Consider the following 15,938-nt stretch of genomic DNA (forward strand, 5'->3'; position numbering starts at 1 on the left):
TATTGTGTCTGTGCATTGTTTGTGTCTCTTATTTTGTGTTTATTTATTAAAACTTGCTTCCCGACGCTCAGTGCACATCATTACAGAATAACGCCTCACCTAAGGGAAGGATCAGGGAGTGTTCACATTTTTTTTTTCCCGGTGGGAATGATGTCGGGTCCGGGAGCTCCTACAGGCTTCCCTGCTACCGCCGATTTGTCAGTACATTGCCTCAGCCGGATTGCCAGGCTCCCCTGCCTCAGCTGGCTCGTCAGGCTCCCCTGCCTCAGCTGGCTCGTCAGGCTCCCCTGCCTCAGCTGGCTCGTCATGCTCCCCCGCCTCAGCTGGCTTGTCAGGCTCTCATGCCTCAGCTGGCTCGTCAGGCTCTCATGCCTCAGCCGGATTACTAGGCTCCCCTGCCTCAGCTGGCTCGTTGGGCTTTCATGCCTTCGCCAGATCGCCAGGCTCCCCTGCTTCCACCGACTCGCCCCGCCCCGCCCCAGCCGGCAACAGATTCCAGCATATGTGGTGACCAGTGGTGACTGGTCCACTCCTGATCCCCGGGATTATCTCTTTGGTTGGTGTCTTGCGGGTGGAGCCGAAAGTGCCAGGAAGGGGGTACCGTCATGTATGCTCTCTCCGGCACTCTAAGTTGCCATGCTCCCGCATCTCAGCCAGACTGACAGGTTTCCCGCACTTCGGTAGAGGTGACCGGTCCTCTCCTGATCCCCAGGATCGTCATTTTGGTCGGCGTCCTGCGGCTGGAGCCGTGCGCCAGGGAGGGGGTACTGTCACATGTGCTCCCTCACCGGCCTCTAGGTCACCAGGCTGATCGTTATGGCGCACACCTAATACCATTGAACCGTTGTTCATGTCTCTTATTTTGTATTATGTTGTGTTTATTTATTAAAACACTCACTCCCTGAACTTGCTTCCCTACTCTCAGAGCACTTTGTTACACTGAACTTGTTATCATGGTCGAATTACCCGTGGGGGGGCCAGCTGGTTAACGAAGCCCTAGCTGGGATGATATTGTATATACTAAGCCCTAGCTGGGATTATATTGTAGTTTAGCCTGTGTGTAAATTAACTAAGCCCTAGCTGGGATGATATTGTAGTTTAGCCTGTGTGCAAATTAACTAAACCCTAGCTGGGATTATATTGTAGTTTAGCCTATGTGTAAATTAACTAAACCGTAGCTGGGATTATATTGTAGTTTAGCCTGTGTGTAAATTAACTAAACCCTAGCTGGGATTATATTGTAGTTTAGCTTGTGTGTAAATTAACTAAACCCTAGCTGGGATTATATTGTAGTTTAGCCTGTGTGTAAATTAACTAAGCCCTAGCTGGGATTATATTGTAGTTTAGCCTGTGTGTAAATTAACTAAACCCTAGCTGGGATTATATTGAAGTTTAGCCTGTGTGTAAATTAACTAAACCCTAGCTGGGATTATATTGTAGTTTAGTCTGTGTGTAAATTAACTAAACCCTAGCTGGGATTATATTGTAGTTTAGCCTGTGTGTAAATTAACTAAACCCTAGCTGGGATGTGACTGCAGTTTAGCCTGTGTGTAAATTAACGAAACCCTAGCTGGGATTATATTGTAGTTTAGCCTGTGTGTAAATTAACTAAACCCTAGCTGGGATTATATTGTAGTTTAGCCTGTGTGTAAATTAACTAAACCCTAGCTGGGATTATATTGTAGTTTAGCCTGTGTGTAAATTAACTAAGCCCTAGCCGGGATGTGACTGCAGTTTAGCCTGTGTGTAAATTAACTAAACCCTAGCTGGGATGTGACTGTAGTTTAGCCTGTGTATAAATTAACTAAGCCCTAGCTGGGATGTGACTGCAGTTTAGCCTGTGTATAAATTAAATAAGCCCTAGCTGGGATGTGTCTGTAGTTTAGCCTGTGTATAAATTAACTAAGCCCTAGCTGGGATGTGACTGCAGTTTAGCCTGTGTATAAGTTAAATAAGCCCTAGCTGGGATGTGTCTGTAGTTTAGCCTGTGCATAAGTTAACTAAGCCCTAGCTGGGAAGTGACTGTAGTTTAGCCTGTGTATAAATTAACTAAGCCCTAGCTGGGATGTGTCTGTAGTTTAGCCTGTGTATAAATTAACTAAGCCCTAGCTGGGATGTGACTGTAGTTTAGCCTGTGTATAATTTAACTAAGCCCTAGCTGGGATGTGACTGTAGTTTAGCCTGTGTATAAATTAACTAAGCCCTAGCTGGGATGTGACTGTAGTTTAGCCTGTGTATAAATTAACTAAGCCCTAGCTGGGATGTGACTGTAGTTTAGCCTGTGTATAAGTTAACTAAGCCCTAGCTGGGATGTGACTGCAGTTTAGCCTGTGTATAAATTAACTAAGCCCTAGCTGGGATGTGACTGTAGTTTAGCCTGTGTATAAATTAACTAAGCCCTAGCTGGGATGTGACTGTAGTTTAGCCTATGCTCACTGTTGCTCCTAGTGGCCGGTTTCAACCTAATCTCCCGACATCATCAGACATGGATGGACGATGAATACTGACTTGTATCACAGGTGACCTGGCTGCTCTATCCCCCACAAGGCCCACTGTTGCTCAATGTTTCGAATGTTTACCAATTTTGCTCAATGTTGCCTAATGTTGCCCAATGCTCAGTGTTGTATTGTAGTGTGATGTGATAACATTTCTTGCCGTTGCTTGTCTAATACTGCTTCGATAAAGGAGATTGCTAGCTACAATAACCCAAATGAATGGACAGGGGTCCCAAGTATATGTAGAAGAGTTATGAATGAGATAGCATCACGAGAAGAGCCCCCAAAACTCTCCATGGAAAACGTGGGTCTGTCTGTGGTACAACCAGAAATGTCATGTCATCAGAGCAAAGTGTGTGAAGGACTAATCACTGTTAGGACAGAAGAGATGTAAAGAAAGAAATGAGAGGGGAGAAAGAGGAGGATATGAAGGAGTGATAAAGGTACATAGAGAGGAAAAAGAGAAAGCTGCAGTGGTGGAATAAGTACCCAACTGTCATACTTGAGTAAAAGTAAAGATTCCTTAATAGGAAATGACTCAAGTAAAAGTGAAAGTAACCCAGTAAAATACTACTTGAGAGAAGTCTAAAAGTATTTGGTTTCAAATTTACTTAAGTATCAAAGTAAAACTAATTCCTTATATTAAGCAAACCAGACGACACCATTTTCCTGTTTTTTATTTATTTACGGATAGCCAGGGGCACACTCCAACACTCAGACATCATTCACAAACAAAGCAAGTGTTTAGTGAGTCCACCAGATCAGAGGCAGTAGGGATGACCAGGGATGTTCTCTTGATAACTGTGTGAATTAGACAATTTTCCTGTCCTGCTAAGCATTCAAAATGTAACGAGTACTTTTTGGTGTCAGGGAAAATGTATGTAGTAAAAAGTACATTATTTTTATTAGAAAAGTAGTAACGTAAAAGTGAAAGTTGCCAAAAATATAAATAGTAAAGTACAGATACCCAGACACACCTTTCCGGTATTTTTACTTGAGTACTTTACACCACTAGAAAGCGATTAGACACATACCATAAGTTGCAGTTCTCTTTGTAAGTCTGTCCTGAGAGGAATTTGTGTCCGTTTCTTTCACAGGTGCCTGAAATGAAACAAAAGGAGGAAATTCAATAAGATGTTGCCAGCGGATAGGATCACACCAATGATTACTTTGATCCTGTTGTGGTGGAAGATCTGAGAGGATGACTTAAAGAATCAACCTTCCATTGATACATTGCACACTCCACACTACATACTACAGACACACACTACACACACACACACTACACACTACAGACACACACTACACACTACGGACATGCATTACACACAACAGACACACATTCTACACTCTACACTACACACCCCACACTAGATACTACAGACACACACTACACACTCTACACTACAGACACACACTACAAGCTACACACTAAACACTACAGGCACACACTACACTACAGACACACACTACACGACAGACACAATACACTACAGACACACACTCCATACTACAGACACACACTGCACACTACACACTCCATACTACAGGCACACACTCTACACTACACACTACATGCACTCCACACTACACACACTACAGACACACACTACACTAAATCAAATCAAATGTTATTTGTCACATACACATGGTTAGCAGATGTTAATGCGAGTGTAGCGAAATGCTTGTGCTTCTAGTTCCGACAATGCAGTAATAACCAACGAGTAATCTAACCTATCAATTTCACAACAACTACCTTATACACACACAAGTGTAAAGGAATGAAGAATATGTACATAAAAATATATGAATGAGTGATGGTACATAACGGCATAGGCAAGATGCAGTAGATGGTATCGAGTACAGTATATACATATGAGATGAGTAATGTAGGGTATGTTAACATATAAAAGTGGCATTGTTTAAAGTGGCTAGTGATACATTTTTTTACATAAATTTTTTTACATACATTTTTCCATTGTTAAAGTGGCTGGAGTTGAGTCAGTATGTTGGCAGCAGCCACTCAATGTTAGTGGTGGCTGTTTAACAGTCTGATGGCCTTGAGATAGAAGCTGTTTTTCAGTCTCTCGGTCCCTGCTTTGATGCACCTGTACTGATCTCGCCTTCTGGATGATAGCGGGGTGAACAGGCAGTGGCTCGGGTGGTTGTTGTCCTTGATGATCTATATGGCCTTCCCGTGACATTGGGTGGGGTAGATGTCCTGGAGGGCAGGTAGTTTGCCCCCAGTGATGCGTTGTGCAGACCTCACTACCCTCTGGAGAGCCTTACGGTTGTGGGCAGAGCAGTTGCCGTACCAGGCGGTGATACAGCCCGACAGGATCCTCTCGATTGTGCATCTGTAACATTTTGTGAGTGCTTTTGGTGACAAGCCAAATTTCTTCAGCCTCCTGAGGTTGAAGAGGCGCTGCTGCGCCTACTTCACCATGCTGTCTGTGTGGGTGGACCAATTCAGTTTGTCCGTGATGTGTACGCCGACGAACTTACTACCCTCTCCACTACGGTCCCGTCGATGTGGATAGGGGGGTCACCTCCGAGGGCCCTCACCTCCTCCCATGAAGCATGTGGGAACAGCAGACTGGGATAAGGATTGATTGAATATGTCCGTAAAACACACCAGTCAGCTGGTCTGCGCATGCTCTGAGGACGCGACTGGGGATGCCGTCTGGGCCTGCAGCCCTGCGAGGGTTAACACGTTTAAATGTTTTACTCACGTCGGCTGCAGTGAAGGAGAGTCCGCAGGTTTTGGTAGCGGGCCGTGTTAGCAGGTTTTGGTAGCGCACTGTATTGTCCTCAAAGCGAGCAAAGAAGTTGCTTAGTCTGTCTGGGAGCAAGACATCCTGGTCCGCGACGGGGCTGGTTTTCTATTTGTAATCCATGATTGACTGTAGACACTGCCACATACCCATTGTGTCTGAGCCATTGAATTGCGACTCTACTTTGTCTCTATACTGACGCTTAGCTTGTTTGATTGCCTTGTGGAGGGAATAGCTACACTGTTTGTATTCGGTCATGTTTCCGGTCACCTTGCCCTGGTTAAAAGCAGTTGTTCACGCTCTCAGTTTTGCGTGAATGCTGCCATCAATCCACGGTTTCTGGTTTGGGAATGTTTTAATAGTTTCTGTGGGTACGACATCGCCAATGCACTTGCTAATAAACTCGCTCACTGAATCAGGGAATTCGTCATTGTTGTTGTATGACGCAATGCGGAACATATCCCAATCCACGTGATCGAAGCAATCTTGAAGCGTGGAATCAGATTGGTCAGACTAGCATTGAACAGACCTGAGCGCGGAGCTTCCTAATTTAGTCTCAGTCTATAGGCAGGGAGCAACAAAATGGAGTCGTGATCAGCTTTTCCGAAAGGAGGGCGGGGGAGGGCCTTATATGCGTCTCTGAAGTTAGAATAACAATGATCCAGGGTTTTACCAGCCCTGCTAGCACAATCGATATGCTGACACACACTCCACACTACAGACACACACTCTGCATTACACACTCCATACTACAGACACACACTCTACACTACACACTACAGGCACTCCACACTACAGACACACACTCAATATTACACACGACACAGTCCAGACACACACTACACACTACAGACCCCCCCCCCTCTAGTGAGAGAGTTAACAGTAACACCCTGATGTGAGGTGTATAGTAGTGTGTAGGGTCTAGGAACCCTGAGCTTCAGTAATCTCCTGCTGGAATGTCCTGTTGGCTCTTGGCCTGTGTTTCCCAGAATATCAGGTCCCCATCATGCCTTAATGAGCTTAATTACATATACACACGCACGCGTGCGCACACACACACACACACACACACACACACACACACACACACACACACACACACACACACACACACACACACACACACACACACACACACACACACACAGTTGAAGTCGGAAGTTTACATACACCTTAGCCTAATACATTTCAACTCAGTTTTTCACAATTCCTGGCATTTAATCCTAGTAAATATTCCCTGTTTTAGGTCAGTTAGGATCACCACTTTATTTTAAGAATGTGAAATGTCAGAATAATAGTAAAGAGAATGATTTATTTCAGCTTTTATTTCTTTCATCACATTCCCAGCGGGTCAGGAGTTTACATACACTCAATTAGTATTTAGTACCATTGACTTTAAATTGTTTAACTTGAGTCAAACGTTTCGGGTAGCCTTCCACAAGCTTCCCACAATAAATTGGGTGGATTTTGGCCCATTCCTCCTGACAGAGCTGGTGTAACTGAGTCAGGTTTGTAGGCCTCCTTGCTCGCACAGGTTTTTTCAGTTCTGCACAAAAATGTTCTATAGGATTGAGGTCAGGGCTTGTGATGGCCACTCCAATACCATGCCTTTGTTGTCCTTAAGCCATTTTGCCACAACTTTGGAAGTATGCTTGTGGTCATTGTCCCTTTGGAAGACGCATTTGTGACCAAGCTTTAACTTCCTGACGTAATTTTCCTGCGTCATTAGGCCATCTATTTTGTGAAGGGCACCAATCCCTCCTGCAGCAAAGCACCCCCACAACATGATGCTGCCACCCCTGTGCTTCATGGTTCGGATGGTGTTCTTTGGCTTGCAAGCCTCCCTCTTATCCTCCTAACATAACGATGGTCATTTTTCCAAACAGTTCTATTTTTGTTTCATCAGACCAGAGGACATTTCTCCAAAAAGTACGATCTTTGTCCCCATGTGCAGTTGCAAACCGTAGTCTGGATTTTTGATGGTTTTGGAGCCGTGGCTTATTCCTTATTGAGCGGCCTTTCAGGTTATGTCGATATAGGACTCGTTTAACTGTGGATATAGATACTTTTGTACCTGTTTCCTCCAGCATCTTCACAGGGTCCTTTGCTGTTGTTCTGGGATTGATTTGCATTTTTTACACCAAAGTACGTTCATCTCTAGGAGACAGAATGTGTCTCCTTCCTGAGCAGTATGACGGCTGCGTGGTCCCATGGTGTTTATACTTGCATGCCATTGTTTGTCCAGATGAACGTGGTACCTTCAGGCGTTTGGAAATTGCTCCCAAGAATGAACCAGACTTGTGGAGGTCTACAATTTTTTTCTGAGGTCTTGGCTGATTTCTTTTGATTTTCCCATGATGTCAAGCAAAGAGGCACTGAGTTTGAAGGTAGGCCTTGAAATACATCCACAGGTACACCTCCAATTGACTCAAATTATGTCAGTTAGCCTATCAGAAGCTTCTAAAGTCATGACATAATTTTCTGAAATTTTCCAAGCTGTTTAAAGGCACAGTCAACTTAGTGTATGTAAACATCTGACACACTAGAATTGTGATACAGTGAATCATAAGTGAAATAATCTGTCTGTAAACAATTGTTGGAAAATTACTTGTGTCATGCACAAAGTAGATGTCCTAACCGACTTGCCAAAACTATAGTTTCTTAAAAAGTAATTTGTGGAGTGGTTGAAAAACGAGTTTTAATGACTCCAACCTAAGTGTATGTAAACTTCCGACTTCAATTGTATGTGTGTGTGCGCGTGAGTGCTGGTGTGTGTGTATGAACATGCCCCATGTTGTCTAGTGAGCACATACCTGCCTCGACCTCTCCCAGCCTCCTGTCCCATTTCCGTCACCTATCGCTCCCTCCCTCTGCATAGCACACATTCTTTCTCCTGACCTCCATTCATATATCCTTCCCTCCCTGGCCTCCCCCTCCCTCTGTCTCAGACTAATAAGAAGACCACTGTTCCTGGTCTATTCTCAGGTACGGCCCTGTGGCCACCTCTGCAACAACTAGCAGGGATATACTCTATGTGGAGCATAATAACCAGTGTGCTTATTCATATTTCACAGGCCAATGTGACCTCCTACCTAGAGCGTTATTGAATTGTAAAGCAACTGTGAGAACTGAACAAATAACTTTGCCTGTGCACATAAGATTAGCAGTTGGTTTTTGCCATTCATTCATTAGTCCCATAGTAGCCACTCAGTGTGGGGCCTGTCAGTGGGGATAGGGTTAGGGTAGGGCCTGTCAGTGGGGCTAGGGTTAGGGTAGGGCCTGTCAGTGGGGATAGGATTAGGGTAGGGCCTGTCAGTGGGGCTAGGATTAGGGTAGGGCCTGTCAGTGGGGCTAGGGTTAGGGTAGGGCCTGTCAGTGGGGCTAGGGTTAGGGTAGGGCCTGTCAGTGGGGCTAGGGTTAGGGTAGGGCCTGTCAGTGGGGATAGGATTAGGGTAGGGCCTGTCAGTGGGGCTAGGATTAGGGTAGGGCCTGTCAGTGGGGCTAGGGTTAGGGTAGGGCCTGTCAGTGGGGCTAGGATTAGGGTGGGGCCTGTCAGTGGGGCTAGGGTTAGGGTAGGGCCTGTCAGTGGGGCTAGGGTTAGGGTAGGGCCTGTCAGTGGGGCTAGGGTTAGGGTAGGGCCTGTCAGTGAGGCTAGGGTTAGGGTAGGGCCTGTCGGTTGGGCTAGGGTTAGGATGGGGCCTGTCGGTGGGGCTAGGTTAGGGTAGGGCCTGTCAGTGGGGCTAGGGTTAGGGTAGGGCCTGTCGGTGGGGCTAGGATTAGGATGGGGCCTGTCGTTGGGGCTAGGGTTCGGATGGGGCCTGTCAGTGGGGATAGGTTAGGGTACGGCCTGTCAGTGGGGCTAGGGTTAGGATGGGACCTGTCGGTGGGACTAGGGTTAGGGTGGGGCCTGTCGGTGGGGCTAGGGTTAGGGTGGGGCCTGTCAGTGGGGCTAGGATTAGGGTGGGGCCTGTCGGTGAGGCTAAGGTTAGGGTGGGGCCTGTCAGTGAGGCTAAGGTTAGGGTGGGCCTGTCGGTGGGGCTAGGGTTAGGATTGGGCCTGTCAGTGGGGCTAGGGTTAGGATGGGGCCTGTCAGTGGGGCTAGGGTTAGGATGGGGCCTGTCAATGGGGCTAGGGTTAGGATGGGGCCTGTCAGTGGGGCTAGGGTTAGGATGGGGCCTGTCAGTGGGGATAGGTTAGTGGGGTATTATGCCTTTGGCTACTGTACATTTTTCCCACTGTACTGGGCCTTTCTTTCTTAATCCTAAAAAGCAGGCCCACACACACACACACACACACACACACACACACACACACACACACACACACACACTCTCTATCTTACCAATGAAAGGGGGTGAGATGCCCAGACAGTGGCCCCAGAAGTCAGGGCAGCAGTCTGAGATGGTTCGGTTACAGAACAGGTCACAGTAACAGATGGTGTCCAGGTAGGGTACCGTACACTGATCCTCACGACCCGGGCAGCAGCCACCCCTCTGCTCGCAGTACGACCCAAACGGGTCCCTGATGCCCCCCATGTGCAGCGGGCTCATCAGCTCCCTCTTCGTCCTCCTGGATGTGCCTCTTGCCGCCATGCTCTCCACCGCCACCAGGAGGAGCACCACTGCTAATGACGCTAGAAGCTTCATTATCACCCTGACAGAAGCGAAAAAGAAGAACATCTGTTAGGATGCAGTACTTCTGTAGAAAATCAGCCAAATTTCATAACAGCAGGATAATATAGTCTAAACAGTATAGCCTAACAGTAATGGATTATTTTGGAAGAGATTAACAAAACCATGTGTTATAGGTCTAGTCTAACCTAGCCTAACACAGTAGGTAATATTCTAAATCAACAGTAACCCCTAAAGTCACCCTCAGTGGGTCATTTAACAGCTGGAGAGAGTGCTTAGGAAGACTGGAGGAGGAGGAGGATGAGGAGCAGGAGGAGGAAGAGGAGGAGGAAGAGGAGAAGCAGGAGGAGGAGAAGCAGGAGCAGGAGGAGGAGGAGCAAGAGGCCTGAGTTGTATGCCTACTTGGCAACGTTTCCATTCACACGGTCACAGTGGGCTTTGAGTGGACTCTGGCAGCAAGACCAAAATATCAACCGACCCATGTGATAACACACAGGTTAATCTGGTCCTTTTATTAAACAATCTACTCACAACCTTCAACAGGGCCATATAGTGTATCTAAAACATCAACTAACTGTGATAGCTTACAATAACATATTTGATTTGATTTAAAGGGTGAACCTACTGTGAGCAACAGATGATTGAAGTACTGAATTTCTTTAATCCTCTCCCTGTGTTTAATTAGATTTTCGTTGAACAAGCCTGTCATGTGGGTGTAGATTATTTCAGAAGAACTCATCAGAATAGTAACATAGCACCTTTGTATGTAAAACTTGTTTATTATCAACAAGTATGGAACATATCACTTTGTAAACTATGTAGCTTTGACATGAGTTGAAATTTCAAGCGACCTCTCGACATTGCCCTAAAAATGCTACTACTTTTCGAATGAAATCTATAGGACACAGAATGTGATATTTCAATTTGGACAATGCACATCTATACTTACACGTGTGCATGATGGATAGAACGGCGAGGTAAAGCTAAAAAGATTAAACTGCCCTATATTGTAATTGTATTTAATTTGCTTCAAGTCAGAGACAATGTTACACTGTGTCTGTGTCCCAAATGACATCCTATTACATATAAAATGCACTACATTTGACCAGGGCCTGTAGGTCAAAAGTAGTGCACTATATTAAAGGGACTCGTGTGCCGTTTGGGATGCACCCTTTAAGTGGTATAGACATGGCTCTCTGGAGTCTCATTGCATAAAACGTTGACGGATGCAGCCACACTAAAATAGCACTGAATGCTATACTTGACTGTTTATCTAAAGGGACATGCCATCAGGGCACAGTCAGAAACGAGGGGCATGACATTATTATCAACACCGTAGTATAATGAATGTTATCATGTCGGGACGGAAACAGACAAACTTCCTGCTATCTGTCAGAGCTAATCTGTCACACTTCAGGAAATGTCCCAAAGAGCATGCTTCACTCTCTATCCTGTCTTACAGACCATATGAGCTCCAACAGTTTTGGGACAGTGACAAATGTTTTGTTGTTTTGGCTCTGTACTCCAGAACTTTGAATATGAAATTATACAATGACTAGAAAGTTAAAGTGCAGACTGTCAGCTTTAATTCGGATATTTTAATCCATATCGGGTGAACCATTTAGAAATTACATCACTTTTTGTACATAGTCCCCCCATTATAGGGGACCAAAAGTACTGGGACAAATTCACTTACAGTGCCTTGCGAAAGTATTTGGTCCCCTTGAACTTTGCGACCTTTTGCCACATTTCAGGCTTCAAACATAAAGATATAAAACTGTATTTTTTGTGAAGAATCAACAACAAGTGGGACACAATCATGAAGTGGAACGACATTTATTGGATATTTCAAACTTTTTTAACAAATCAAAAACTGAAAAATTGGGCGTGCAAAATTATTCAGCCCCTTTACTTTCAGTGCAGCAAACTCTCTCCAGAAGTTCAGTGAGGATCTCTGAATGATCCAATGTTGACCTAAATGACTAATGATGATAAATACAATCCACCTGTGTGTAATCAAGTCTCCGTATAAATGCACCTGCACTGTGATAGTCTCAGAGGTCCGTTAAAAGCGCAGAGAGCATCATGAAGAACAAGGAACACACCAGGCAGGTCCGAGATACTGTTGTGAAGAAGTTTAAAGCCGGATTTGGATACAAAAAGATTTCCCAAGCTTTAAACATCCCAAGGAGCACTGTGCAAGCGATAATATTGAAATGGAAGGAGTATCAGACCACTGCAAATCTACCAAGACCTGGCCGTGCCTCTAAACTTTCAGCTCATACAAGGAGAAGACTGATCAGAGATGCAGCCAAGAGGCCCATGATCACTCTGGATGAACTGCAGAGATCTACAGCTGAGGTGGGAGACTCTGTCCATAGGACAACAATCAGTCGTATATTGCACAAATCTGGCCTTTATGGAAGAGTGGCAAGAAGAAAGCCATTTCTTAAAGATATCCATAAAAAGTGTCGGTTAAAGTTTGCCAGAAGCCACCTGGGAGACACACCAAACATGTGGAAGAAGGTGCTCTGGTCAGATGAAACCAAAATTTAACTTTTTGGCAACAATGCAAAACGTTATGTTTGGCGTAAAAGCAACACAGCTCTTCACCCTGAACACACCATCCCCACTGTCAAACATGGTGGTGGCAGCATCATGGTTTGGGCCTGCTTTTCTTCAGCAGGAACAGGGAAGATGGTTAAAATTGATGGGAAGATGGATGGAGCCAAATACAGGACCATTCTGGAAGAAAACCTGATGGAGTCTGCAAAAGACCTGAGACTGGGACGGGGATTTGTCTTCCAACAAGACAATGATCCAAAACATAAAGCAAAATTTACAATGGAATGGTTCAAAAAGAAACATATCCAGGTGTTAGAATGGCCAAGTCAAAGTCCAGACCTGAATCCAATCGAGAATCTATGGAAAGAACTGAAAACTGCTGTTCACAAATGCTCTCCATCCAACCTCACTGAGCTCGAGCTGTTTTGCAAGGAGGAATGGGGAAAAATGTCAGTCTCTCGATGTGCAAAACTGATAGAGACATACCCCAAGCGACTTACAGCTGTAATCGCAGCAAAAGGTGGCGCTACAAAGTATTAACTTAAGGGGGCTGAATAATTTTGCACGCCCAATTTTTCAGTTTTTGATTTGTTAAACAAGTTTGAAATATCCAATAAATGTCGTTCCACTTCATGATTGTGTCCCACTTGTTGTTGATTCTTCACAAAAAAATACAGTTTTATATCTTCATGTTTGACACCTGAAATGTGGCAAAAGGTCGCAAAGTTCAAGGGGGCCGAATACTTTCGCAAGGCACTGTATGTGTATTAAAGTAGTCAAAGTTTAGTATTTGGTCCGATATTCATAACATGCAATGGTGACATCAGGCTTGTGACTCTTCAAACTTGTTGGATGCATTTACTGTTTGTTTTGGTTATGTTTCAGTTTGTTTTGTGCCCAATAGAAATGAATAGTAAAGAATGTATTGCTTCATTTTGGAGTCACTTTTATTATAAATAAGAATATAATATGTTTCTAAACACTTCTACATTTCTGTGGATTCTACCGTGATTATGGATAGCCCTGAATAAATTGTGAATAATGATGAGTGAAAAAGTTATAGACACACATATACAATACCCCCAAGACATGCTAACCTCTCACCATTACAATAACAGAGGAGTAGAGCATTTTGGGGGGGTATAATATTTACAGTTGAAGTTAGAAGTTTACATACACTTAGGTTGGAGTCATTAAAACTCGTTTTTCAACCACTCCACAAATGTCTTGTTAACGAGCTATAGTTTTGGCAAGTTGGTTAGGACATCTACTTTGTACATGATACAAATAATTTTTCCAACAATTGTTTACAGACAGATTATTTCACTCATGATGCACTGTATCACAATTCCAGTGTGTCAGAAGTTTACACACACTAAGTTGACTGTGCCTTTAAATTGTGTCATGACTTTAGAAGCTTCTGATAGGCAAATTTACACCATTTGAGTCAATTGGAAGTGTACCTGTGGATGTATTTCAAGGCCTACCTTCAAACTCAGTGCCTCTTTGCTTGACAACATGGGAAAATCAAAAGAAATCAGCCAAGAACTCAGAAAAAATGTGTAGACCTCCACAAGTCTGGTTCATCCTTGGGAGCAATTTCCAAATGTCTGAAGGTACCACGTTCATCTGTACAAACAATGGTACACAAGTATAAACACCATGGGACCACGCAGCCGTCATACCGCTCAGGAAGGAGACGCGTTCTGTCTCCTAGAGATGAACGTACTTTGGTGTGAAAAGTGCAAATCAATCCCAGAACAACAGCGATTGGTGCATTTCACAAAATAGATGACATGATGAGGCAGAAAAATTATGTTGTTACATTGATGCAACATCTCAAGACATCAGTAAGGAAGTTAAAGCTTTGTCGCAAATGGGTTTTTCAAAAGGACATTGACCCCAAGTATACTTCCAAAGTTGTGGCAAAATGGCTTAAGGACAACAAAGTCAAGGTATTGGAGTGGCCATCACAAAGCCCTGACCTCAGTCCCATAGAACATTTGTGGGCAGAACTGAAAAAGTGTGTGCGAGCAAGGAGGCCTACAAACCTGACTCAGTTACACCAGCTCTGTCAGGAGGAATGGGCCAAAATTCACCCAACTTATTGTGGGAAGCTTGTGGAAGGCTACCCAAAACAATTTAAAGGCAATGCTACCAAATTCTAATTGAGTGTATGTAAACTTCTGACCCACTGGGAATGTGATGAAAGAAATAAAAGCTGAAATAAATAATTCTCTCTACTGGCTGTGCAGAGAGTGACAATGAGATGTGGGAGTTCAGCCAAGGAACTGGGGCTAATCAGGGATAACACACACACACACACACACACACACACCAACAACAACTGCTGGGTTATTAAGGAGTGGTCAAGATTCTCTCCATGTCCATGTGGATGTGTTCCAGAATCCTCTGTGGTTTTTGTTGGAGAGCCAGACACACCAACATTATAAACTGGGTGGTTCGAGCCCTGAATGCTGATTGGCTGACAGTATATACCACGGGTATGACAAAACATTTATTTTTACTGCTCTAATTACGTTGGTAGCCTGTTTATAATAGCAATAAGGCACCTCTGGGTTTGTGGTATATGGCCAATATTTCACGGCTAAGGGCTGTATCCAGGGACTCCGAGTTGCATCGTACTTAAGAATATCCCTTAGCCGTGGTATATTGGCAATATACCACCCCCCCCCCCCCCTCGTGCCTTATTGCTTAATTATACAAGTGTTTGTGACTGAGTTGTGTGTGTCCATGTATGTGTGTTTCTCTGTCTTTTATATGCATTGTACTGTATATTTTGATAAACATGATCTGCCATAGCCATGTAAACAGTGAGTTGCAAATGTGTGTATGTGTGTGTGTCTAGTTGGTGATGGTCTTGATGGTAGTTGGTGATGGTGTTGATGGTGGTTGGGGATGGTGTTGATGTTGAGGAGTGACGGATTCCATCCTAGCTGGAGGGGTGCTCTCATCTTATCTATGAACATAGACAGGCTCTAACTCCTCTAGCTCCACAATGAGATCCAGGTCAGGCAGCAGGCTGTTAGCCAGCCTGCCAGCTTAGTGGAGTCTGCCACTAGCACAGTCAGTGTAGTCAGCTCAGCTATCCCCATTGAGACTGTGTCTGTGCCTTGATCTCGGTTGGACAAAACTGAACATGGCGATGTTCGCCTTAGCAATCTCACCTCCATTCCTGTCATTATTGAAAGAGATTGTGATATCTCACATTTCAAAATAGGGCTACTTAATGTTAGATCCCTCACCTCCAAGGCAGTTAAACTCAATGAACTAGTCACTGATCATAGTCTTAATGTGATTGGCCTGACTGAAACATGGCTTAAGCCTGATGAATTTACTGTGTTAAATTAGGCCTTTCCTCCTGGTTACACTAGTGGCCATATTCCCCGCGCATCCCGCAAGGGTGGAGATGTTGATGACATTTACGATAGCAAATTTCTATTTACCCCAAA

General features: G+C 44.5%; 1 protein-coding gene across 3 annotated transcripts in view; it reads right to left on the reverse strand.

The window, feature by feature from the left end:
• The window catches only part of LOC110496601 (tubulointerstitial nephritis antigen-like 1), a 63,409-nt gene that overhangs the window by 41,060 nt on the left and 6,411 nt on the right, over positions 1–15,938 (reverse strand). For all 3 annotated transcript variants that reach the window (XM_036953358.1, XM_036953359.1, XM_036953357.1), the window contains 2 exons: positions 9,612–9,922; positions 3,530–3,596 (listed from right to left, as the gene is read on the reverse strand). In XM_036953358.1, the coding sequence (XP_036809253.1) occupies positions 3,530–3,596; positions 9,612–9,915 (371 nt within the window). In that variant the 5' untranslated portion in view covers positions 9,916–9,922. The remainder of the gene's footprint in view (positions 1–3,529; positions 3,597–9,611; positions 9,923–15,938) is intronic.

The sequence above is a fragment of the Oncorhynchus mykiss genome, chromosome 18 (genome assembly GCF_013265735.2).
Source record: "Oncorhynchus mykiss isolate Arlee chromosome 18, USDA_OmykA_1.1, whole genome shotgun sequence".
Lineage (NCBI taxonomy): Eukaryota > Metazoa > Chordata > Actinopteri > Salmoniformes > Salmonidae > Oncorhynchus > Oncorhynchus mykiss.